The sequence below is a fragment of the Lepisma saccharinum genome, chromosome 1, assembly GCF_977018435.1.
Source record: "Lepisma saccharinum chromosome 1, izLepSacc3.1, whole genome shotgun sequence".
NCBI lineage: Eukaryota > Metazoa > Arthropoda > Insecta > Zygentoma > Lepismatidae > Lepisma > Lepisma saccharinum.
Window position 1 is genome coordinate 206,831,643 of NC_139229.1, and position 26,531 is coordinate 206,858,173.

The window sequence follows — 26,531 nt, forward strand, 5'->3', positions numbered from 1 at the left end:
GGCGAAAACTAGCAGGCAGCCCGACTACAGGCCTGAATCTGCGATGCGAAAAAGGCTGGTGACGTCAAGAGAATGATCCTATGTTTTGGGGAAATACATTTATTTGAATGACCAAGTAGTTCGAAAAACAGATCGTGTAAATTTATTTATTTCAGAGTAAGAATAATAATTACAATCTCAAATTAAAAAAGATTATATCCTGATAATTTACAAGTAAATTTGTTCGTTGTGTGTAATACAAATTTCAGTTACATGTTAGTGCAAAAATGTTTGAGTTCAACCAGTGCGAAGTACGGACCTAGCTGATTGAACATGTTGATTACATGGATGTCAACCATATTACTATTAATATTCCTTTATTTAACACGAAAAAAATTGAATTTTTATGTCCATATTTTTGTGCATACGTTGTCGGAAATTGTGTAGTTCGATGTGTATACGTAGGTCACGTATTTACTTTCTGGCCATAATAAAGGATATTCAGTTCCTTCTTTAATAACATAGCCTTACTTATTATGTTTCAGTTCTATAGCATTATGGTAAATGTTACGTCAAATAAATATAATATCCAACAATGAAGTTTTACGACTTCATTAAATTTTAATAGCCTATTTCACAAATATATTGTGGATAATTTTGTACCTCTTTACTCAATACAAACAATGGATATTATATTATATATACACTATCCCTTTGTAGATACTGGTCTAAGATCTCCACGCTACAACAGGTGACGGAGGAACAGTGTGGGAGGGAGACCAGCAGTCGGTAGGTAAGCCAAGGCCCTCACGGGCTGTAGAGCTATGGGTTATTATTATCCCTTTGTAGAATATCTCTATCAAAAACAGCAAAATCTTTTTCATTGTTGCGATATAGTTAATGAACTATATAAAAAATGTGTACCTCAAAGTAGCATTTATGGAAATTTAAGAAGGAAAGTCTGTAGACAAGGTATTAAAGTGAAAATTTACTATTTAAAGAATAATGATTCATACCTTTGCCCGATTCATTTTGATGGCTTGCAACAATGTACGTACCAGTACAACAATGTTCACATGTTAACCGTTTCTTAGAGCTTGTCTTGTAAAAATGTCTCAAAGAATGGCAGAATTAACTGGCAAATCAATTAACAAGGGAAAAGAAAGTAAGTATGGCTTACATTATAATGAAATGCACTCTTCCCAACTTCTTAATTGACCACTCAGAAAGAATTCTAAGTCCTGAATTTGCAAACGTAGCAACAGTGCACTTGAGCTCCAGCTGAGGGTAGCCAACTTTGAGTCGGTCATTGAACTAGACGAAAAACGCTGCTGTGAAATATTTCCAATTTCGCACATTCCATGATCTTAGAAACTATACACCGCTAATATAACACACACACTCAAACAGAAATAGTAAATTGGATTAAGTATCTTGAGGAATTTTTACGTTTCTGCGTGCTCGACTTGAAATTAGATAAGTTTGAAACACTGAATAGGACTTTTCTCCACCTAAAGGAAATTGCCATCAAGTTTGAGCAGAAAGAGGCAAATTTATGAGGAGTTTATGCGACATTTTATTCCCAATACCCTGCATGATATCAAACAGTTCTCAAAAAATTATGATTTTCACGACTTGTGGAGAAAAATGTGCTTGGAACACAAGAAAGTGGATGCTTTAACACACGTCAACATGTTTTTAATTGCATGTTCTCAGTAGGTTTCTGTAGAGCAGTTGGTTAGAACGTGGTATCCTTATTTTTCGTCAAGCATGAAAGGTCGCGGGTTCAAATCCAACCGTCTCCTCTTTTTTTTTTTTTGCCTAGATGAAAACACGCCGTTGGTATTACAACACTGTAAAAGTTTATCCGATGCACACTTCGAGGGATGTCCCTTCTGTGCATTTTCCCCCCTTAACACACACATTATGACTAGGGTTACTAGACGTCCGGATTTGTGCGAACATGTCCTACATTCTTGCATCATGTCCGGCGTCCGGCAGGAATTTGAAAAATATCATAAATGTCCTACATTTTGAGCGTCACTTAATATTAATTAGGAAATACGTGATTCAGTTAAAGTGAAATTATGCAAGTTACAAGTCTATGGACTGCACTCCCAAACTCTATAGTGAAATTTATTTTGATTCAGTCATTGCCCAAAAAGAAAATAAAAGTTTCTGTTAGAACAAAAACGGAAGCAGTTTTGGGACAACATTCTGATGATGTCACTGTTCAGTGCCTGAGTGGAATTTCTTGCCTTGGGGTTTATACTGATGGAACAAGGTGTTTCCCATTCTTATTCAATATTTTGGTTGTAAAGCAGGGGTATAGAGAACAAAGTTATTGAACTAAAAACTACCCTAGATGAAACTTCTGAAACCATTTCAAGTTACGCTAATTGCCCAATATTTGTTTGCCATTCCAGGTCATAATGAGAGAGTACTTTCTTTACCATCAGTACAACGGAGTCATGATAAAATTATTTTATTCAAAAAGTCTGTAAAAAGTTTGGTACTGGAGTTCAGTATAATTTCAAAGAGTTCGACTGTTCAGTCTCTCATAAATATACTTTGACTAAACTTAAAATTTTGATAAAAATTGGCTCCTCTGAGAAGTACGAGTTAAAACATATGTACTGAGAAGTGTATTGTTTAGTATTGATTACAGGTTTGGAAATTTTGCATTTAAGAATTAATTGAGAAATCATGTTTCTTAAAAGCTGCAAAGTGTAAACTTTACATTACTTTCTAACGTGTTCTAGATGTGTGTATTATTTATTGTGAATGCTAAAGTGTCCTACATTTTAACTTAAAGTCCTACATTTTGGGACATTATGTCCTACTTTTCCTTTATAGCAATCTGGTAACCCTAATTATGACCAATTCACATATCGCATGTATTCGGAATGCTGTATGTAATGTTTATTTAAGATATGTATTGTATTGTTCTGCACACCTAAAGTGTTCAATATTTCGTTTCGATATACTAACACACACACACACACACTGAGAGAATTATGTTAAGCAGTAATGTAGTGCAGTACTGTAACGAAGGGGGATGTTTAAGGTTCAAATGGCTAAGATTGGTTATGTTATGTCCGTTCCTTCTGACTGATGTTAATACTCTCACCTCCATCTTCCGATGCGTCTAAAACTAATAGCAAATCACCAATTCACGTAAGGAAATGCCTATTGCGACCAAGACTCGTGCGATATGCAAAGCAGTATATGGTCGTTAATTCGCCACTGCTTTATATCCAAAATACTTGTCTTATTTCAACGAAGTATTTGAATTAACAATCTTTCCACTAAATTCGCAATATTCAGAACCACCCCCCTCAGACTTAGCTCTACCTATCTTGATTCTGAGCATTCCACGTGACACATGATTACCTCCTACCATCTAAATAGCTTCAGGAAATGCTGCACCTCTTACTGTTTCCTTTCACCTCGTGAAATACACAGACCAAAGTTAATTTCCAAGCACGGTGGATAAACTTTACGCCCAACGTTATACTCTTAACAAGAAAAGACATGCCTCCATAGAGAATCGAACCTACGATCACCCTCTTTATGGTTGGTTGATTTGTTGATTTGGTGTTTTAAGTCCACTTTAAGCACAGTAAGGCTAATCGGGACTATACCTACAGTTTAAAGTGGGATCCGAACCACTATATGCCTCCATCGGGTATCAAACCCGGTACCCCGCCCTCTTTATGAACAATCACGCTATCTCTACTCCAAGTACAATACACTTAGCTACCAGTTTAAAGAAGCCAATACATACATGAAGTCATGTCTATAATTTCCTCCAGGTGGAGGAGAACCTGTTCAGTGTTTCAACCTGCACATGAATTTCCCTACTTTCAATTTCAGAACGAAGAACTGTAAAAAGAAATTCAGCACTCTCATATCTACTTACGAGTTTTGTTTAATTAATTATGTATTGTATTATTAGTTTAGGGTTTCTACCATCATGGAATGTGAAAGAATGAAAATTCACAAGAGCCTTTTTTATTTAGAAAGAAGAACTGTTGCAATTTGGCTCTGAAGTGCTATGTTGCCAAATTTACGAATTCAGGACTGAATTTTTTCAAGGCGGACAATAAGGTATCGCGAAGAGTACATAGGGATACACAAATATTACTTGGTAAATTGTCCATGGCTATTTTTATTAATTTCGCTTGAATCCTATGAGTTTTTAAGGAATATATGTTTATGTATACTGGTGTAGGTTGTCAGCAGCTTGTCTGATACTTTGTTTAAATTCTTGAAGCTCTCATTGGCCAAAACATAAAATAAGCATGGTAATGGACAATTTGCTTGGTAATGGTTATGCAGCCCACTGCACGTCATTTCTCACAACAAACAGAGTGTCACAATTCTTGGTTCCCTTGGAGATAGGTCGGGGTTGGTCTGAACTCTGTTATTGTTAGAAGGCAACAATACTTGCATGTTGTTTCTATAGAACTTATCATCTTAAAATGAAAGCTGTTTTGACATGAAACTAAAAAATATAGATCTCAAAATTCAATCAACGAAAAATACATGTAAGTAAGGGTTATATAATAATAATAGAAATTGAACATGTTTGTTTTTTGTTCGCTCAGTAAACTTCAAGAATTCGAAATTTCATTTGCATCAGGAATTTTATTTTGTTATAATGAGGGGTGCATGGTAAATGCCGTCACAGAAACATGACACGACTATAAAATTCAATAACTATTCAATAGCTACATATTATTAATAATAATGGACAGCCACTTGACTGAGCTAATTAGTGACGAACTAAATATCTGTTGATTTTCATTTTCTTTAATAGCAACACAAAATATTAGTACCTCCATGAACATTTCCATGAAGATTTAAATTAAGACATGTTTGTTAGGCTTGTAAAGGAAGAACATAAACTTATTACACAAATTTTTCGAGCACTGTATAGTATACTGTGTGAAATACGTTTTTACTACTGTTTCCTTTAAGCTTCGCAAATTTTGACAATGACGTCAAATCTATTAACATTACTTACACATAAAAACAAGACAAACTTTTGATGAAATGAATATTAAAATATTTATTTAATTAGTTGCTGCCATCAACAGAGATAAACTCCTATTACAGAAGGTAGTTTCACAAATACATTTAGCCTATCAATTATCATAACATAGGATGAATTTCAACATAGCAGTAAAAAGATGTCGTCTGTAATCAAGACAACGGATTCGATTCTTGGCGAAGACACAGTGCATTGGTTCGATCCTTACTTCACAGTTGAACTAGCGTATTTGAGGATAAAGAAACAAACTTTTATTTAGCTTTACATATCAGTTGTTATTGGAAGTTCAGGGGACGAATTGAATTGTACACGAAATTCCATTTCTATTTCACAGGCATTGTCACATTTCACCAACCGAGAAATGCTGGATGATGCAACTAAATTCGACTTCCTATCCGAGCCAAGATGTCAAAGAAGGCAACATGGAGGAAGACATCCCAGCGATAGCACCTGCCAAGAGGAGTGCCTTGTTAGAAGCAGGTAAACTATGATATCAATGAAAATGTTAGGTGCTGTCGCCCTTCCCCTCCACGCAATCCCTTTCCCTTTTACGCGTTTATTGATCAAGCCCTTGAGTTACTACTTGCGCAGACACTTGCTTTCGTTCGCTCACGCACCAGGGATTCCCGAGATACTTTTGAGTGCGAATGTTCAATTGCATTACTACGAATGCATGATGGCCTCAACGGTAGAATGGTGCTTCTAGCTATGAAAATAAAGATCTAGATATGACACCAAGGTGGGAAGCACTAGCCTCCTCTAAATTCCTCATAAATCGCACACAAACAACTAACATTTAGGGTAAGCGGGGGGAATTGGGTGGGTGGGGTAACTGGGTTGTATCACGTTATTTTATTTTTATTAATTCCCTGTATTGTCATAAAACAATAACTAGTACATAGAATGATAGCTTTATTCACTGGGCACTAATTGTATTTTTTCAGCATTTTGCTTCAATTCTCTAGCGAGTAAAAAAGAATTGTTTCGACTACTGCACTTTTCTGACTTTAAAAATGAAAAATTATGTTTGTTCTGCCTTAACTAAATGTAACACTAATCTTTTGTCAAGTGGGAATTGTTCGATTTTTAGCCTTAAAACAAGTATATACTCCAAGGAGTATGAAGCATTTTTAAAAATCTTAATACATGCACTTTAAAGAAGGGGTTTAAGGAGGGGAGCAAACTACCTCCCAATTACCCACATGTTTTTCAAAGTTTTGAGATACACTAAAAAATTCTAAGTTGTACCAAAAAATTTACTGTATGTATTATCATTTACCTACATATATAAACTGTAAGCAGTAGGTTTTCAAAGCCCTAGAATACTGTGATAATATTGTTTTATTTAGTTTTAAGAAAATTGCGAAGTTTTCTTAAAAACATTTGTAATTTAAAAAGATATATAATTTTTTTTTCTCCTATTAAAACTGAGTGTAAAATGTAGTTTTTCTTTCTTTTTTAACACCCTTTTTTCCACAGGCTGTAGCACTAATATCTTGTTAGTTCTTAGTTATACCTCCAAATTACCCCTGTGGGGGAAATTGGGTTGCAAATTAATTTTATTTTTTTTAATGCATAAAATAAGGAGGTAAAAAAATTAAAGTGTGTTTAAGAGATGGTAATTGAAGGTTCTCAAGATAATAAATTGGGTCCAAAGTCTTAAAACAAGTATCACAGTTTCGTTTTAAAAAACATACCTCCCAACCCCACCCGCTTACCCTATATCTAAAGCGGGGTTCACATAGCACGGGACCTCGGGCGAGTGCCTCAGTTGCCCCTCTGGTCTCACTGATGTTAACTTCTATTTACATTTAGCTTCAGTTGTTACTAAATAACATTACAGTATTTGGTTCTATGTGTTTCACCTTGTACTACTTTTCAGAGGCATGGACGACTCATGAACGACAGTCAGTGGGCACCGTGACAGTCAGTTGGCACTGTGAAGACAGTCAGACTCCAAGTGTTGCATGTTGCGAGAAGAAAAGTCATAAATGGTTGGTAAGTACAATTTACTCCATATTCTCTCTAAAATTGCAAATTTAGTTTACTGTTGATTTTGCAGCAAGCTTAGTGTTAACATGTTCAATAATTTTGTGAAATACAGCAAATTAGATATGGTGTAAGTATTTAAAAAAATTAAAAGACATGCTGAGGACATCAACAGAAAATTTCTTTATTGCTTGCATTTGTTTCGTTGACAAGTAATTCTCTTCGCTGTATTTTAAACGTTTATGTACGAAATGCAAAATTTTAATACAATGACCCCACAAATTTCTCATTTAATATTATAGAGAAAATATTGTTAAGACATCCCTTGACTTAAGGAATCTGTCATGCAAATTCCTCTAATTTTGAAAACCCGCTACGATATCTACGATATCCCAAATGGTAAAAAGAAATTTTTTAAAAAAAAACATCTGTTTAGAATTCATTGTAGAGCATTCAATTGAATGGTTGTTTGGTTTTCTTTGAAACATCTTCATTTATTGCAAACTGTGTTCCAAGTACAGCTTGAGTACGAGTGAGAACAGTCACAGATATTTAAATGGATCCTTGAATAATTTGTTTTTGAAATTTTGGTTTTTTTAAACTAAAAGTTAATTGTTGATCTCGAGTGCAGCCTGAACGTTATCGTGTGTGGAATCTGAGTTGGCGCATGTTTTATCTTTTTAAATTACTGAGGCAAAAGATAAGTTGCATCACTTTTCTACCTCAAGAGTAAAATATGAACGTTTTATTGACAGTTACACTTCTAAAGTAATGGTTAATTTAGCTTCATTTTGAAATTTCTTCCCACGATATCAACGCATGTCGTCGTTTCAATGAGCACGACAGAGCGAGGCATCTCTCCTCAGACAAAGGGACAAATGCCTCTTTTGAGAGAATTTCATGTGGAAAGAGATGTCCCAACTTATTTTGTTTCTAATTTACTGTAAAAGAATAATTGTAATAATTCTTAAGAATGAATAAATAAAGACATTTCGAAAAATTTTAGTAAAATCTAAGAAATTCCAGACGAAAGGTAAGGAATCATATATTAAAGAGAAATCTGCATGATGAAGAATACTATTTGAGCCAATAAGTGATGAATAGGGAAAGGATTTTAAGATGCAAAATCATGGTAGGGAAGGGAAAAAAGAACGTTCTGAAAATATTTTCAAATAGGTGATGATAAATCGCCTTGATACGTGTTTTTCACAATAAAACTCCATTTTAAACTATTTTAGTTTTATTTTAAACAATATTTATTGTGTGGGGCATCTCCTTTAATTTTCAGGAAAGGTGGCCAAATGGATAGTTTTAAGAAATTCTCAAATTTCAAACTGCTGATTTACATTATTTTTTAGTTTTCCACAAACATGGATAAAATGAATGCTATCTATCTCTTGCAGGTTCAAAATAACACAAAAAAAAACTGGCACACACGTTGTCTAAATTTAGACAACCCTCCCCCGACAAGAGGCTAGTTATTGGGCCAAGGAAAAACTGGAGTACATTTCTTAAGGGTCGACTAGCGGTTAGGGGAAAGAAAGGGGTAGGGTGGGGAGGGTTAAAAGGGGCGAGGAACCAGCACTGCGGAGGGGTGAATGGTCCGTGGGGGACAGTGGCGTATGCTGGTTTTAACTAGTGGGTAATCTCCGACACTTGATTCATCCACCCACTACTGAAGTCTCCCTACAAATTTACCTCAACATCCATACAGGATTTATGAATGTATGTGTTAAAAATGTTACCTCATTGTTGAGACCACTGTCGAATAATTGTTGTGATTGCACTTGCAGTTAATCTACGTTTAGAATTTCAAATAATAAAACAAGAAAATATAATAAATCTATAAGAAAAAACCTGTAACAAAAAATATGAAAGGAATGCGGTAGTGAAATAAAAACCCTCAATATTAATTGAAGTGTATAATTCAAGTTACCCCAGTACCCAGTTATTCGTGCATTCCCGATTTTTGTTTTTATACACGGAAGTTTAAGTTCAAGACCTGTGGTACAAGATGCTACTGGCCTAACTACATTAACTATTTCCAATTTCTCCGGAAAAGATCCCGTTCCAAATATTTTCACACGCAAATATTGTATTATATCCATTGCCTTTAACTTCAGTAAACACAGCACTAGCACGAATACTAAACCACTAACAGCTAAACAAATATTAAATTCTCGAATTGCTACAACACACATTCAATTCCCTGCGCCAATCTTCTATTGCGGTTCCTTCCTGCTTGACACAGAATTAAATTCCCTATGGATGCTGAAAAATTCCCTTTCCCAGCTTTATATTCCCTGCGATGCGCGAGGTTCTATAAGTTGGAATCATTGCGTTTTTTGTTTATACAGTGCGTCCATTTCGATCTTCAGCCGAGAGATCGGGAGAAGCGTGGCGGGCGGCGCTGGCGGAGATGCCGACATTTGCGGCCTGTAATGCCCGCTTATTTTTATGGACATATGCAGATATTTCTATAAATATTGCAAAACGAGCACTAACCTGTGTTATAATTTATCATCTGTAATTCATCCAAGTTCTGCCCTTACATACACAAAAAATACGCTTTAAAAAACAATGTAAAGAGCCACAGATAATAAAACATTTTAATCATAGTTTTGACCAGTAACGTCCTGCTTAAGTTTATATCCTTGAAAGAGTTTTGTGTCGATGGGGATCGTTTGGAGGTTTCGAATGTGCAACACTGTATCAAGATTACGCTGTAGACGAAACCGTTAAAAGTCAATGGTGTTCGTGAGCTTCCTTGCAATCCGAAATCTCCGAGCTCGAGTTTTTTGTTCCTTCGCGACAGAGCGTGAATATAGTGGCGAGCAGATGTAAACCAAGAGCGTATTAATTTCGTACTGTGCGCAAGAGTGTTATTATTGGTTACTTGCCGTTACTTGTTTGTGTTAATGCAGTGTGTATGTGTATTGTGTCAGTAAGAGGATTGGAATGCCAGCCGCAAGGTTCACGTTACGAGGGGGGCTGATAAGTTCTCGGCCCGACCTAGAAAGACTTTAGCTACAGGCACGAAAGTTTCAGGCTATTCAACGTATTCTCCCCGAAAGTCTACACACTTGGCACTTGGTGGATATCAGTTTGAACAACTCTTATAACACAGGTTAGTGCTCGTTTTGCAATATTTATATAAATGTCTGCATATGTCCATAAAAATAAGCGGGCATTACAGGCCGCAAATATCGGTATCTCCGTCAGCGCCGCCCGCCACGCTTCTCCCGATCTCTCGGCTGAAGATCGAAATGGACGCACGGTATATTTTACATTCAAACATTATTAATCTAAAGAGGGAGAAAAGCAACTTAAATTACCTTATTTATGTATACGTATATATATAATTTATTTGATAGCTTTCCCTTTTAAAAATTATTCATTTCTGTGAAAGAAGTACTCTCACTGGTTTTGAAGGCTACAAAGAAAGTAATCACACATTTTAAAATACAAAACTGAAAAAAAGTAAGCATATAAATAGTTTATTTTACTTCATTAATCGATTGATTAAATTGTTATTTGACGTCGCTTTTCTGCCACTTTTGACTAATTACTACGAGTGATGATACGACATTGACGAAGGGACATTTACAAAGAACACCCATGCCCTGACCGGTATTCGAACCCTGGAGTTCTGGCGTCGAAGGGAGCTGTGCTAACACTCCGCAATTACTCGGTGTAATTTCTTGAATTTCTAGTTCAAATTTTAATTTATTTAATTACCTTCATCTTCAATATTAAAGTTTTTTTTTTCCTTTGACAATATCTGTTGAAATAGCAGAGATCAGGAAGACAGAAGCAAGTGTAAAATGAGAATTAACATAGAATTGGTTCGCAAATGTTGTTCAGATTTCCCTGTTTCTCGCGCACTTTCAGATGTATTTTCTCTATTTTCCTTTTCAGTACGTAATTTGTGAACCCAGAATTCTGTTTCCTGAGAAATTTCCCTGTCGTAAACAACACAGCTCCTACGATACAAAGGCCATTGGGGAAGAATGGCAGAAGAGGGTGCCAGCCAAGGGAACGGCAAAGGCTCTGGGGTAGAGAGGTTACCCTAACCTCGGAATCACCGCGCCTGAGAAGCAGCAAGGGATTTTAAAGGGAGCCGGTGGAATCTCACCCTGACGTCACCAGATTCCATCAGCTGGAGAAAAAGCCTCACGGACATTCCGTGGCAAACGGTTGAAAACATTCGCGCGCTGGAAGCAAAGAAATATGTGAATCAAAGATTTGTTCGCAAGAATATTGCGAAGAAAAAAAAAACAACTTTTAAAACAATTATAGCCGGGTCATCTCCGAATACCTAGGTGACCCAGACTATACGCCGCTGGGTGGGGGATGTAACCCAGGCCGGGAGGGACGTAGGCAGCAGCGGGTTGCTGAAAAAGCAGTCGTTGGTGAAAACTTCATACTTCCACCCTTTGACGTGCCGCGTTTGAATGGGCGTTCCGGAGATCTTGGTCTCGGTACCGGGGTGGTGTGATAGGCTAGTGGGCGTGGGTGAAAGCTTCTCCTCTGTTGGTGTTTGTGAGAGGCGGGCGAGGCAACCCCTTCTCCCTTCGTTGTAATTCCGTAGGGGAAGGGTTGTAGGGATTGTAGTGGTTACATGGAAACTCGCACGACTCGCTCCTCTACACTTCACACTGTAAGCCTTGTTGTGTGTGTGTGTGATTTCTTATCTATACACTTACAAGACATACAAACACGTAGGTTCAAATTAGAAACATAACTTTAATGCCTGGAAGCCATTCACGTACATCTTACACACGGTTACTATAATAACCAATCAATAACATGCTATATAATACAAATTCTTCTTCTTCCTCTTACGAGTATCATGCGTCTATCATCTCCTCCTGGAGTCTCTTTTTTTTGTGTTAAGTGCTGGTCTCACCGTATCTATCAGGAGGTCTCCGAAGTCTATTCGATCTTCTGATTGGTGTATGCCCAGCATCTGTATATGGTTGATTTTGGTTATCTCTTCCCTCTGCATCCTCCGGCTGTCCTTTTGGTATCGATTCAAGGTTTGGATCAGGTAGATCTGTTGATGAGGGGTTTGGTTCACACTCACGTTTTCGTAGCCACCTGACATGTACCGTTCGTGTCGATCCGTCGAACAACTGTACTTTATATATTAGGCTGTTGCCAACTCTAGACAATACCATTCCTGGTACATGCTTGGGCAAGTTTACCTTCGGGGTGTGCACCCAGACTGGATCATTCGGAAGATTTGCAAGATAAGTTTTGTCAAGTCTCTTCCTCTCTACTCGGCCCGCCGTGATCCAAGAAATGGTGGGCGATCCACTTGCCTTTCCCCTCAGTCATATCTGTTACCATCCACCAGAGTCTTGGTTGAAATCGCAACACGGAAGCAGAAGGCAAACTTTGAGTTTCTCCTAATCTGGAATATCTCAAAAACAGAAGAACTTCCGCGATCCTCGCGTCCATTTGTAATGAACTTAAATTGGGGTGTTCCAATAACAATTTTCTCAAGTGGTCTTTAACGGTGCGAATATCTCTCTCGGCCATTCCGTTACTCGGACTATGGTACGGAGGTATGGTTATGTGACTTATTCCGTATTGTAAACAGAAGTTCTGGAAAGTTAGGCTACTGAACGCAGGACCATTATCTGACACAATATTGTCTGGTAGACCTAAGTAAGAACAAGACTGTAATATCCAACGTATGGTTTCCGCCGAATCCAGAGAATGAACTGGCCATATGTCAACCCATTTACTGAATGCGTCGACTAGAATAAGAAATTTCTTTCCTCCGAAGAAAAAGTGGTCTACGTGTATTCTCTCTGCTACGCGTGAAGCTTCTGGCCACTTATTTGTAGGGCCTTTTCTTACTTTCCTCCGTTCCGATTGACAAATATTGCAATTATCAACATATTTGTCTATGTCCTTGAGCATCTTTGGCCACCAGTATATTGACGAAGCTACATCTTTCATAACACGGGATGCTGCATGATTACAATGTAGTAATTTTAATACCTTTTCACGTAATATGGATGGTACAACAATTTTCCCCATCCAGCTAAGATAATCACTCTGTGTGTGTGTGATTTCTTATCTATACATTTACAAGACATACAAACACGTATGTTCAAATTAAAAACATAACTTTTATGCCTGGAAGCCATTCACGTACATCTTACACACGGTTACTATAACAACCAATCAATAACATGCTATAGAATACAAATTCTTCTTCTTCCTCTTATCATGCGTCTATCACACACAGCTCAGTATTCTGTCGCCTGGAAGCAGTTCTATCCCCTTTCCATTTTTTCTCTTTTCAGTATTCATCCAGTGACTCATGGCCCACAATCAGAAAGCCATTCAAAAGATGGCAACAGTCTCAGACCACTCTATTCTATATAATTTACTGCCCCCTTTTTTTTACTTCCTCAGTCGAATAACAACAAACAAGGTGAATGATAGGATAGACACAATACAGTGGCCTCTGGGGCTCGAGCCCAATCAATAATGTGCCTGTTTAATATTTTATTTTAGAAATAAAGTCCTCGCTCTTAAAAGAACATGTTTTTTCACATACACTTAAATAAATCTCACAACTTAATTAGTTATTAGTGTTATGAAAATACTTCATAATGTGTTACGTCTCCAATGTGATGCTATTCCGTGTCCTATATCATTTATGCATCCGTCGTTATATCGTATTGTTAAGAAAGTAAGGGAGGAAATGGCTTACAACTAGGATGAGAATCGATAAACACAAATCTCAAAATAGTCAGGCAAAAGAGCACTGCATCTATTGCACACAACCTCTCTAATGATTGAGGGGTTAGAGCTTTGCTCTTCCCTTTAAGGTGATGTGATGCAATTTGATTAGTTGTTGCAGATGCATTGTCCTTCAACTACAGTGCACTCTGATTGGCTGTTACAAACTAACGCACCATGTGATAGCAAAGAGTGATAAAGTTGACGGACATGGGTTGAAAGGAGGAAAAGAGACTCAAAATTCAACCAGAATATGCAGATATTAAACTGATTTTTCATCACTTTCTCATTTTAGGTACTCAAGTAGGCAATTATTTTTGAAATAGACAGTATGCAAAAATAGCCACTGTAAAATTCACGTATTCCTTTCAGAATGACCTGAAACGATTTTTAAATGTAAAGGCCTACATTTTCCTAGCAAAGGACTAAGAGCGGCATTTCAGAGCAAAACCTCAGCCTAATTACGACATATATTATCCCATAAAAATAAAGCAAATCTACGAGCTCAGCCCATGGAGCCACTGCACTCACGCCTTGCACAGAATCCGAACTTAAGATCTCTGTCTTCAGAACGCATTACACTAACCACTCCATCGCCACAGTCAATGGCTCAGAACATATCGTGTAGGAATCCACTTCAAAAGCGACACGTTGTTTCTGCCACGTGCAGTTTTCAAGCAAGAGACAGTATTCAAAACTATTTACAATCTAGATGTCAAAATCTTCTAAAAAGCACAAACATCTAAATTCTATAAATATTCCCTTTATAGCTAAAGATTCAAGTTTTGGAATCAGTATGACTAGCATCTTATTGTATGACCTTTACAATCATTCAACTTTAAAATTTTTAGAGGAGGACACAAAAAAACTTTAAAATACTAAACACTACTATAACAGATAACCTCGAGGGGTGATTTTCTTCCGGAAGCTCCCTCTTCTCCGACATTCCTCGTACTTCGTAGCCACGCCCCTTACATATCGAAAGCCATCTAGTGGCAAACCAATGTAAAAATTCTTTAATAAAGGGCCTCCCAGATGGCTCAGTGGTAGCGTCGTCGCCTTGTAATCAAGGGGTCCCAGACTCGATACCCGGTGGAGGCACATAGTAAGTCCAGTCCCGATTATCCTTACTGTGCACAAAGTGGACTTAAAACACCAACTCAACCAACCAATTATTTAATAAAGCTACACATTTAGGTAAAGTGAGCTAAGTATGTACTACGGCTATTTCTCAAAAAATGATATCGCATCATATCATTTTATACAGTTACAGACAGAGATAACCGAGAATTCTATACTATAGTTTTTTTTAAAAGGGGCAAATGACGTACTTTTTATTATTTATTATTTTACGTCGTAGTGGGGTTGGTGCTATTACTGGGACAACAAATGATGAGCCCCCCTCAGGCAGAATTGGCCACACTTAAAACAAGCTCAACATGCCCATATGAGTTTTTTGCTCAAGTGTAGCACCCTGTCTAATCCAAGATTTTTGTAAAAATGCCCTCGGGAATTTCCCGAAGCTACAGTGTACAAATGATGAGCCCCCTCAGATTGATTTGTCCATACTTACAAAAGTTGCATCAGCCAGATTTTTCTCCATAAGCTTGTTAAAAATATGCCTTTTTTTGATTTTGTTTTGGATATACTTGAAATTAAACCAAGATCCTCATAAAACCTACACCACCTACACATATTTACTTCCGGTTTAAGTTCAATTGGATACCAGGTTCAATTTGTTTATCTAATATTAAAACAATGTAATATGCAGAGATTTTCTAGAATTGCTCTGTAACTCTCTCATTTCTTACATCATAAACATATGATTTTTCCCCTATAAGAATAACACTACATATGGTGTCATCGGGGAGTGTATTATGGAATTCACAGATAATTTTAATGTTTGTCCTGTCATTAACCACAACTTGTTTTCTTTTTGAAGTGTTGATGACAAACATGGGCCTCTGTGCTTTGAATTCATCTGGTGTGTAATACATGTCAGTATTGCCAGTAGTGACCCTTTTGTATGATGTAAATGCCTCATATAATTTAAGGAAATCATCCTTGGACATGTCTAAATTATAATTTTCTCTAGGAAATACCTCATTTCTGCCATTTTTAAGATAAATGTTCTTGATGTTGCAGTTATCAAATTTACTTGAATTTTTTTCTTGATTATTGTGTCTTCCAGTCTGAAACAGTACCACCACAAAATCCGGCATGTCATATTGTATACTGGAGAATGAATTTGTAGCATCAAACTCATAATAAGTACCAGTGGCAGGTTTCTGTACACATTGATATTATAAAATTGTAAAGGAATCTGTGGATTTTTTATTATATCTGCTTTGTATTTAAGAGCATAACTGGCTTCATACTCAACAACCGGGATTCTTAGCTCCATAGTCTGAATAATGCATTTGCCTTCATCAGGTAGGGTATTAGGCAGAGCTTCCCCTGTAGAGTTTAATGCACTGTACCTCATCAAAGCATTATTATCATTGGCAGCTCTTCTAAATGTAATTCTTAAACCACCCTTCCACATAATATCTTTGTAATCTGAGAAGAATCCTGGCAACAGGCGCATGGGGAACAGCACTGTGTGGCTCTTAGATAATATCTTATCACCAGCCTCAAATCCACCTATTTTGTAGTAAGAAGCCTCGGTTTTGGATAATTTTAGTGTGGCCAAAGCTGTGGGGGTAATGCCGGGATAATCTACTCTGTTTATAACAACACCATGTTTTCTGATCTCAATTTCAGAGAACAGATGCGGCACAAAATTGTCTACCAATCTTATATTTGAATTTTCCGGATAATCTGTACCATCGAGCTTTACAACATCAAATTTGATGTATAGATCTGCTCTGTGGGGGTGTATAAAGCCATCCCCTACATCAAGATCAACCTCAATCTCTGTGTTGGGTTGATTTAAATTTGCAAATGTCCTCCTGTTTGGGGGGAATGATTGTAGCTCATAACTCTCAATATTTTCCATTTTTTTTGTATGTATTTTTATTTAAATATTAATCTCTATGATTGCAGTTGTTGTGGCTCCAGCAAAATCAACTAATTCTTCTTTTTCATTAGTGACCATCAATTCAATATTATCTATTCTATTATGACACACAGGAAAATATAATGTTGGGGATGGAGTGTAGATGATGGGCTCCATGAATTCAGAGTTAGGCTTGAATGTTGCAATAATGCCAGTTTGTTTGTGAGTGCCTATGCCATTTGATTTGGTGATCATACCCTCAGCCACATTACAGTGAATATTTAGAGTCTCTATGGCTAAGAATTTAGGTATATTAATAGCAGTGTGTTTGATGGCTGGTTCAAGTTTTGTGTTGTTCTCAAATCCTAACAGCTCTCCTATAGTACCTAGATCCACTGTTTCTGTAGCAGATACAATCTCTACTCTGTGAGTGACAGAATTTTGAGTTAAAACTATACCTCTGGGTAATTGAGCATTTAGAGTGGATAGATTATATTGCCCTGGAGTGATGACAATTTTTTGATCCCCAACTGCAATTTTGTTGTTGTGGTGTTTAATATTAGGGATCAAGTACATGCCATAAAATGCTCTGAGAGCTATTGTTTTGGGATACACTATGTCATCATGTAATCTGAGCTTCAATATTGAATTTTGGCTGGTGAGATGGAATACCCCCATGATGTTTCAGATACCACAGGGCTTTTTGAAAATCTTCAATTGATGGTTTATTTATTTGAGACATATATCTAAGAACAGATAAACACAGATGTCCGCAATTAACATCTTTGAAATTTTGAACACGGGCATTATTGTAATAAAGATTAGTTGATTTTAGATATTTTACTAAATTTTCAGGTGGAACACCTCCAAATGAATCAAACACAAATGCATCATCTTTTAAATATTTAAGATAACAGATCCAGTGAGTGCCCTGATTTTTGTACTTATCCAAATTAACAATGCCACACTCTTTGTTGAGTGGTTGTTCTGGCAAAGAATCAGACATGTACACACCTCTAAAATGTTTGATGCCCAGTGGCTTGATTAAAGCTTCAATATCTTGGTTTGTAAGCGGCTCTTGTTTTTTTTAAACTTATTCATGGCTCTCTTAACACCTTTGCCTTGTTTCTCCATGGCCAGGTTATGGCGCCTCTGCTCATCTAATTCTGCCCTATTCTTCTTGGCATCTATTACTGTTTTTGCTATGGCGGCTGATCCCCCAGCCAAGCTCCCAACAGCCCCGAGAGCAGCTAAGATGGCTGGGATAGTAAATATAAATCCACCCACATGTGATTTTTTTCTTGATTGCTGTATTTTTTTTAATTGGGGGGGGGTACTAAGTAACAATTTCATACCATGGCCCTTGGCAAGACAAGAGCTTTTCTTCTTGCGCTGCTTTTTGGTTAAAAGACTATCAATAGTTTTAAGAGATTTAAGACCTGCATAAGGTATTTGATACATAACACCCTTGGCCTTCATTGTAGGTTTATTATATACATATTCACAACCCCCACCCCAGTTTTTGTTTGGTGTTCATAGCTATGGTGGTCCCCAATGCTGCTATTTTTTCACTTAAAGAAGCATCTTTGCTTACAAATCTACCAAATGCAGCCTCTTCTAATTTCTTGTCTGCAACATGTCTCTTGCCAAGATCAGAATGTGTGTTGTATGCTATGTCATGGTCTCTACAAGCAGCATCTAGGGGATTAACACCAGGATCACCTCTGTTTAATCTATGGTCCAATTTTGTGCCTGGACCACAATACTGATAGCCTGGAAGGTGTAGTTCAAATGGCAGCTTGTTTATAATGTCATTAACCAAACCCCGACCCTCAGAAATATTCCAAAATTTAGGTGGTAGAGTATTAATAATTTTTATAAGATATCCAATCCCCTTAGTGTCATTCACTATAAAATTAGACAATTTGGTGCTTATCATGTCCATAATTCCAACCTTTTCATTGTAAAAATTATGGTTGCCAGCATTTTCCTCCCCAGCTATCACCAATAACCTATCTACAAGTTTCCTGACATCATCAACCCACACAAATTCTTTAGGCAGGGTGTTGTATTGTTTGATTCCACTGCCTGTCTTGATTTGTGACCATATGGGCTTGATTAAGTTGTTGTATTTTGCTCCACTGCTAGACTTGACTCTTTTTTGTGTGGGGTCATTGTTCTGGTATAGAGCATCTGATTTCATTAATATTTCTTTGTAATGCTCATAATCTTGATCTGTATAGCTGCCAGGCCTTTTCCTAGTCATCAGTTCCCACAATCCAGGTGTGCCGGGATATTTAACAAAAGCACCTTTTTCTCCGAGACGAGATTCTGAATAAACAATCAGATCATCTCCCATAAATGTTACTCTGAAATTGCCAATTCTATGTATGATGCTACCATCACGCTCTGTGTCAGCATATAAGCCAAAGACCTCATCTTTGTTGTCTTTAGGTGTGCTTAAATATTTTTGAGCAAGAAGACCCAATTCAATAGGATCCAGACTAGCTTCAATTCTTCTAGGACCAACAGGACTAGGTGTATGAATACTGGAAAGTGGGGTGAATGGATAATCTAATATGTTCCTTGCAGCTACAGGTACAAGCTCTGTGATCAAATTTTGATTTTGCTCTGTAACAGTTTTGATATTTTTACCTAATTCACCAATAGCATCAATAATAGGCTGTTCTGTTTGTTTGTGTTGCTCATAAAAACCTCGGTTCTCTGATTTCCATCCCTTAAATCTTTTTACAAGATAATCTCTTAATTTAAAATCATCAATGATTGGCCTTTTCATGGTTATTTATATATGTTTCAATGTCTAGAAAATTGTTAATTTTATTTCTGTATTTACCAGTATTAGGTGTTCTTGTCATATCAATTGTGACAAACCCATAACTATCCTGGTTCTAGCACCTACTGCAAATCTTAGAAAAATCATTGTAGCTCAAGTCACCACCTACATATTCATCATGTATGTGTTTGAGGTTGGTATGGTCTTGATGAAACACACATATAAAATTGCTGTTGTCTCGGATCAGCTGCTTCGGAATTTTAGAAAAAGTCTGTGCCAGGTAGAAGCAATCAATGTTTTTGTGTCGGCCCTGTGTAAAAAAATTTCTAACCTTGTTTTGATTATCCAGTATAATGTCATCAAACACAACAACAGAATTATCGAGACATTCATGGAGTGGCTTAACATCTGGTTCAAAAGTGGCTATATCCAGTCCATCATATAGCTTCATCAGCAGCTGATATTTTAATTGTTCCAAGCTCTTAGAGAAGACATACAAGTGCCTGTTTTTCCAGTCTAACCAGTTGGGTGCCAATAAAAAATTATCAATCATTAGTGTAGTTTTACCACAAGCCGATGGCCCAACAATAAGACACCTAATATTATCAGGCAGCAACTTGCCATTTCTCTTATTCTGCTGTTCAGGTTCTGGCAGCCTTTTTATAACATCCCAGGTGTTCATATTATCACTTTGTTTGCCTCGATCCAGCTGTGTTCTGGAAGTCCTAGCCATTTGACAAGTAACTTGTTGCCTTTTCTGCGGATGATTTTTTCTATGAGATATGTGTCAGGCTGTTTAGTTTTGTTGAGTTCTTCTTCATCGAACCTGCCTTTGAGAATTTCTCCTCGGTGGTCTTTTATTATATATGTGTTAAGGGTCCCAGGTTTAACTTGAACCACTGTAAATAATTCAGTGCTCCAGTTTCTTGTAAAGCCTCTTTTGAATAAGTGCTTATATTTGCTGATTCTTACTTGATCGCCCACCTTGTATTTGACTTTTCTTGTTGTTGGCTGATATTTAGGATAATAAACAGTACTGATCAATTTTTGCTCATCAGATGAAGTTACTTCAGAGGGTTTCATGTTGATTGTGGAATGGACCGAGTTTTTATATTTATGTAGAAGTTCTGGAAGAATACTGAACCATTTATAATTACCTTGAAGTGTAAATTGTTTATACATAAGATTTTTTAGGGTTTTGTTGAATCTCTCTACAATTGAGGCCTTGAGATCACTGTAACTCGAATAATGTTGTATTGACTGGCTTTTAATAAATTGTTGAAACACTGAATTATAAAATTCTTTGCCATTATCTGTTTGCAAATAGCGCGGTGATCTTCCACTCTGATTGATGATTGTTCTGATGGCTTCTGTAATACATGCTCCAGTCTTGGATTTGAGTGGCACAGCCCAGGCAAATTTTGAAAATGTGTCTATTACAGTGAGTAGATACTTGTAGCCCTTGTTGATTTTGTCTAAGTTTTTCAGCTGTCCACTTGCCATCTCAATCACGTCGCTCTGCCATAAATCATCTATGCCTTTTGTGACTACTGGCAGTCTCTTATAATTATGTCTGGCTTGTCTGTGTAATTCATCAACAATAATTTGTCTAGACATAATATGTAAACAAGAATATTGCAACTATGGGGTGTTCAGCAGCTGATACTACAGGATTTTCTAAATATAATTTGTCTCCTATTTGTATATGAAATTCCAGAGAGCCATCATCTTCAACATAAGATGTTTCTAATGTATTGGGATTTGTAAAATCCTCTAACTCTACACTGGTGATTTTTGGTTTATTATCAGCATTTGTTATTGATAAGGTAGGGTAGTGGTGTGCCTGTGGTTGAAGCCAATATTTGATCTTGATTGGTCTAAGTGTGCCCCCAACAAAAAACTGGTAATAAAATTGTGCAGGGGACAGCATATATATTTTGCCTCCTGGTGTAAATGGTGAATCATATTCTTTGTTGGGGATGCTGTACAATTCAAGAATTACTGTATGTTTAGGATTCTCGATTATGCCTGTTATTTCTTTTTCTGCTGTAAGCAATCTGCTTGTTACAGATTCAAGGTGCTCATTGATGGTCCTAACAACATCATCATGGCCTGGCTTGATCTTTATGTCCACAACAAGTTTCTTGTATTGTTGCACAATCTCTTGTAGCTGGGTGGCAAAAACAGACAAAGCATTTGCTTGATTGGATTCCATGGTCCCTAGCTGTTGCTTGATATTAGCTACAATTTGCTGTAAATTTTCAACAACTGCCAATTTTGAATTTTGAGCAGTAAGATCATGGACCTGTCTTCTGATATCCTCAAACAGGGCATGCAGTTCATTAATATGTTGATTGGTTGGTAGAGTGGCCACTGTCTGAGTGAGTTGTTTGATCTCTGTCTGGATATTCTTGATATCTTCTGATTTCAATATGCGATTCACTGCTCTCTTTATATTTTTAAGTTCCTGTGATGTAGGCAGATTTGATACAGTATTCTGCAAAGATTCAAGTGCCAATTTCACATTGTTTAATTCAGAAGCATCAGCCACACCACGCATAGCATCTTGAAGCAGGGGTATATCTGCCTGAGTGGGTGTTGATTGTTGTAAAATTTCAAGCTTTGTTTGGATATCATCAATCAAATGATGAAAATGAGAAAGCTCAGATTCAGTGTTGAGGTTTTCAAGTTTTGTGATCTGTTGCTGGACACTGACAAGTGTGTCTACAATCCCAGGCAAGCGGGATTCTAGAGTTTCTTGTACATTTGCCAAATCACTTTGCACTGCTGCTATTGTACCGTCAAGATGGGTTATGGTACTTTGAATTTTTCCAAAATCTTCATATGTTTCAAGTTGAAGCTTAATATTGGCAACACTCCGAGTTATTGCACTCAAAGCATCAGAAGATGGCAAGTTGTTCATAAAATTTTCAAGTGTCTCAATTTTTTCTTTAACCTCGGCTATGGCATTGTTCAGAGGGTCCAGATTAGGTATCTGTAATGATTGAATCTGTTCCTTTAGAGTGGAAATCACTAGATCAAAATCTTCTTGTGATTTTATGCTTTTGACAATTGTTTGGAGCTGTGCCTGGACATTATTTATTTGCTCTTCCAATTGTTGTTTCAATTGCTCAGAGTTGGTGGCCTGGGTCTTAAATTTGACTTGAAGAGCTGCTACAGCCTCTTCTAAACTTTGAAAATTATCCAATGTGGCCAAATCAGTATATTTCTGAAGCAACAATTTGAGTTCAGAATCAATTTTAAGAAGAGGGTCCATGCATTGTGATTGCAAATTTGTAATTTCTAGTTGAAGACTGGCATTCAGTGTGGTTTGTAAAGCTTGTAAATCACTTCTTAATTTCTTGACTCTGACATCAAGCATCAGAATCTCATCACTGTGATCTTCATGTCTTGTATGGCCAAATATATCATTAGTAATTTTTGTTTTAGTGGTTATTTATTATTGAATATCTAATTCTTAATTCTATAAAAAAGGGTATAAGCTTGTCATAGGATCCCGGGACCTCAATATATAAGCAGTCACCAGCAGAAACAGTATATACAGTGCCAGAAATCATGTTTGAGTGCTTAATTGTATAAATATTTCTCCCTATTGAAATCTTGACATCACCCTCAGGGGTTGTAATAAATTGCAATTGACCACCTACAGGTAATTGGTAATAATTTAAATTATTGTTAAATATGTACAATGTTTTACCTGTTTCATCATCAACATCTGTAAGTATGCTGTTCAGATGAATAATTAACAAGGCACTCAGTTTAGATATTATATCAGAAGAGGGTTGTGGTGTTGGCAGGTCCATAATTGCCTGTTTTTTGAACCCAAATAAGTTCATAGGCATGTTTATTTATTTCAAATCATGCTCTGTAATTGGGCATTGATTGCCATTTTTCAAATCACAATGACCCCATGGTAGAGTATGTATGCCACATGACAAAATGCATCTCTTATCATCATGTGGGTCCAGAGCCACTTTTCTTACAATATTGCTAGTCAGCAAGTGATCCACACTCTGAATTCTGGATTCTGATGTTCTGATTAAACTCTGGGATTTGAGACAATTTTTATAATCTTCAAATTGGAGCTCTTTTTCCACAGTTACTCTGCCAATGCCCTTGGCCTTTTTGGCAACAACACCACTACATGTTTCAAAACTGTACATCTTGGCCCTTAACCCAGCAAATGCCACAATAACATCACCAAGTGTCTCATCTTTTAACTTGCCAGGCACTTTTTTGTTGTGGGGTTGAATCTTTGTATGTTCACTGGTATCAAAATATTTAAACAATTCAGGCTGTGCCATATCTTGATAAACATCTTCTGTTTGAATATCAAGAACAAAACTATCTGTGTCCATGTACATCAATTTTACACAATCACCATAAAAAGGTTTCAACACATCATAATACAATTTTAACATGTGTAATTTGGCCAATTCCAATATCACAGCCCCTATATAAATAGGTTTATCAAACTTAATTTTTGTTTTTTTCATGTTGAAAAGTGCCATATTTTCATCATAAATTCTTCTATAATTGAAATTAGGCTTTGCAATCAATTTTTTGCTCAGGCTGGGGTCAGTAATTATTTTAACATCGGTATGTTTTCTGACATTTTCAATAGTTTTGCCATACACAGAATTGACCATCAATTTAAACAAGGCCTTATCAAATTGGCTCATTGCAGATGTTCGAAGCTCTGTGTTTGTATCAATATATGGCTTCAACCATTTTAAGTGCCTGAACCTCAAAACTTTTCCAACTTTGCTCACTTGAACACCATGATTCATCAGGAACTGGATTTTTTTTAATATATGACATAACCCTGTTTTGGCTCTAGAGTCATCATCAATTTCTTTTGTTTAGAGCCAGGTGAGCACTGAACCTCAGGAATTGGGGGCAGATCAGAAAATATGTTGTGTAAATTATCTGGAATTGTCAGATCAACCTCTAAGAAGAGGCCATAGTCACTGTCATCAAAATCCTTAAGATCTTCAATATTGAAATCTTCAACCCACTCAAGCCCTGCATATGGCAGTTTTTTCATCATAGCATAACCATACAAGCTATTTGCATCCACATAAAGTATATAATTTGATGGCAGTGCTGGATCATAATCAGGAATATATTTGTTATTAGCTCTGGCATATTTATTTATTTATTTATTTATTGCGTCTTGTTTATCATGGCATTGCACCATGCCTCCTCTTATACATTGCTCCATAAACAGATACATATCTTGATCTTGGATCAGATCCAATTGCATTTTAGTGTTCAAAAACATTGCAGACCATGCTAGGCCCGGAGCACTGTAGAAATACATTGGATCCAGTTTATAATTTTGCATGGAAGATTTTCTGAATGCCTGCAGTATATCAGCTAAGAGAGTGACATCAAGTTTTAAATATGCCATGTGATAATCACCAAATGTCTGGCATTTTAAATTGTTCCACATCAACTGGGCATGGTGATAATCTTCATCAGTGATTCCAGATCCTCTGATTTTGCTGTAAAACTCTTGTTGTGGTGGCAGAGAACACTCATCAAATTTAGAAAAATCTGTAACATAGTCATATGGATATACACCCTTCCGCCTAATTAATTTCAGGTCCTGATTTGGAAACAAAGCACATGTGATTTTGAATTGATCATCAGATAATTGAGTGGCCAGTGTAGCCAGGCTAGCCGATAAAATTCTGTATGAATCAAGAAATCTTAAGTGAATAGGAACACCATTAACTTTAATTATTTTGCTAATAGCAATATATTTCTCATCATTTTCTGCTAAAATATTTAAATTCTGCTTCTCAAACCCCTCGTACCTGATCAAATGATGGAAATCATAATTGGATGCACCATGGCAAAATATAGGGACAAATTTTGGTCTCTGGATCTTAATATTACAGCTATTACACAGGGCCATTAAGAATTTACCATCTGTATGAGAATGGCGTTTCACCTTGATATTTGTATCTGAAAATTCAGAATCACATACCGGGCATTTTTCTGCATTGTTGAAATCTTCAATCTGTTTCTCTGTTAAAGGCAACATGGGTTTTGATTTTAATAAGATATTAGATGCTATTTTATGGCACTCATTTTCTATTCTATGTGCAAATTTTTTGATGGCATCTGGTCCCATGTATAAATCTTCTTTACTAACAACCCCATCCTGTACAACCACATAACAAAAACTGGAGGGTTTATGTAACTGGTATGGTGTAATTGAAGGTTCATCAGGATCTGGGCTACAGAATGCAAGAGGTTTGAGATTTGATTCAAAATCACAGACTATATATGCTGGGTGTTCCAACAAGGCTTCAAACTTTTTGAATTTTGCATTTTCACTTGGCATTGGCATCACCATATGAACAGGTTTATAGTTGCCACAGTATTTTAAATGTTCAATTAACTTGTTTTTAGCAATTTCTGCATTCACTTCCCGAACCCCATTCACCATTTTTCTACCATCAAATACAGTTAAACATCTTCGGCACAACTTAAATATTCTATTAGATTTGTCTAGTTGTGTTCTGACTAAAGCTTCAAGATTATGTATCAGAGTGTAATGGTGTGTATCATCCCCTTTAATTAAGAGCAGATCAGTCGGAACAGCAGAATCATCATCAAATGTACTGATTCTGAGAGGTGCTATCAAGCAATTGCCACGGCCAGTAGAACAAATAAATACATTAATAGATAATTGTTTACCATTGATATCCCGGGCCTTTTTTTCAAATTTATCAATATTCTGAACAGACATTGGATATTCTAAGCCCTTCATTGCATCATCGAAATTGTGTTCATGCTGTTTATAATAACTTATTCTCTCAGGATGCCTTAAAACTGGGAACAAAGCAGCTAAAATACACCACAAAAAGCATTTCTGGTCAGTATTTTCTATGTTAACCACGGCTTTTTTGTTTTTAATA

The 26,531-nt window shown here is 36.7% G+C and overlaps 1 protein-coding gene across 2 annotated transcripts; it reads left to right on the forward strand.

Annotated features, from left to right (window-relative positions):
* The first annotated feature begins 1,101 nt into the window (after positions 1-1,101).
* On the forward strand, positions 1,102-8,560 carry LOC145991414 (uncharacterized). 2 transcript variants are annotated; one of them, XM_083127422.1, is made up of 4 exons: positions 1,102-1,144; positions 5,370-5,515; positions 6,918-7,033; positions 8,428-8,560. In XM_083127422.1, the coding sequence occupies exons 2-4, from the start codon at positions 5,404-5,406 to the stop codon at positions 8,500-8,502; spliced, it is 303 nt and encodes a 100-aa protein (XP_082983548.1). In that variant the 5' UTR covers positions 1,102-1,144; positions 5,370-5,403; the 3' UTR covers positions 8,503-8,560. The 2 variants fall into 2 exon arrangements, with proteins under 2 accessions (XP_082983548.1, XP_082983541.1); XM_083127415.1 differs by lacking the exon at positions 1,102-1,144 and adding an exon at positions 4,430-4,529.
* Positions 8,561-26,531: the final 17,971 nt, after the last annotated feature.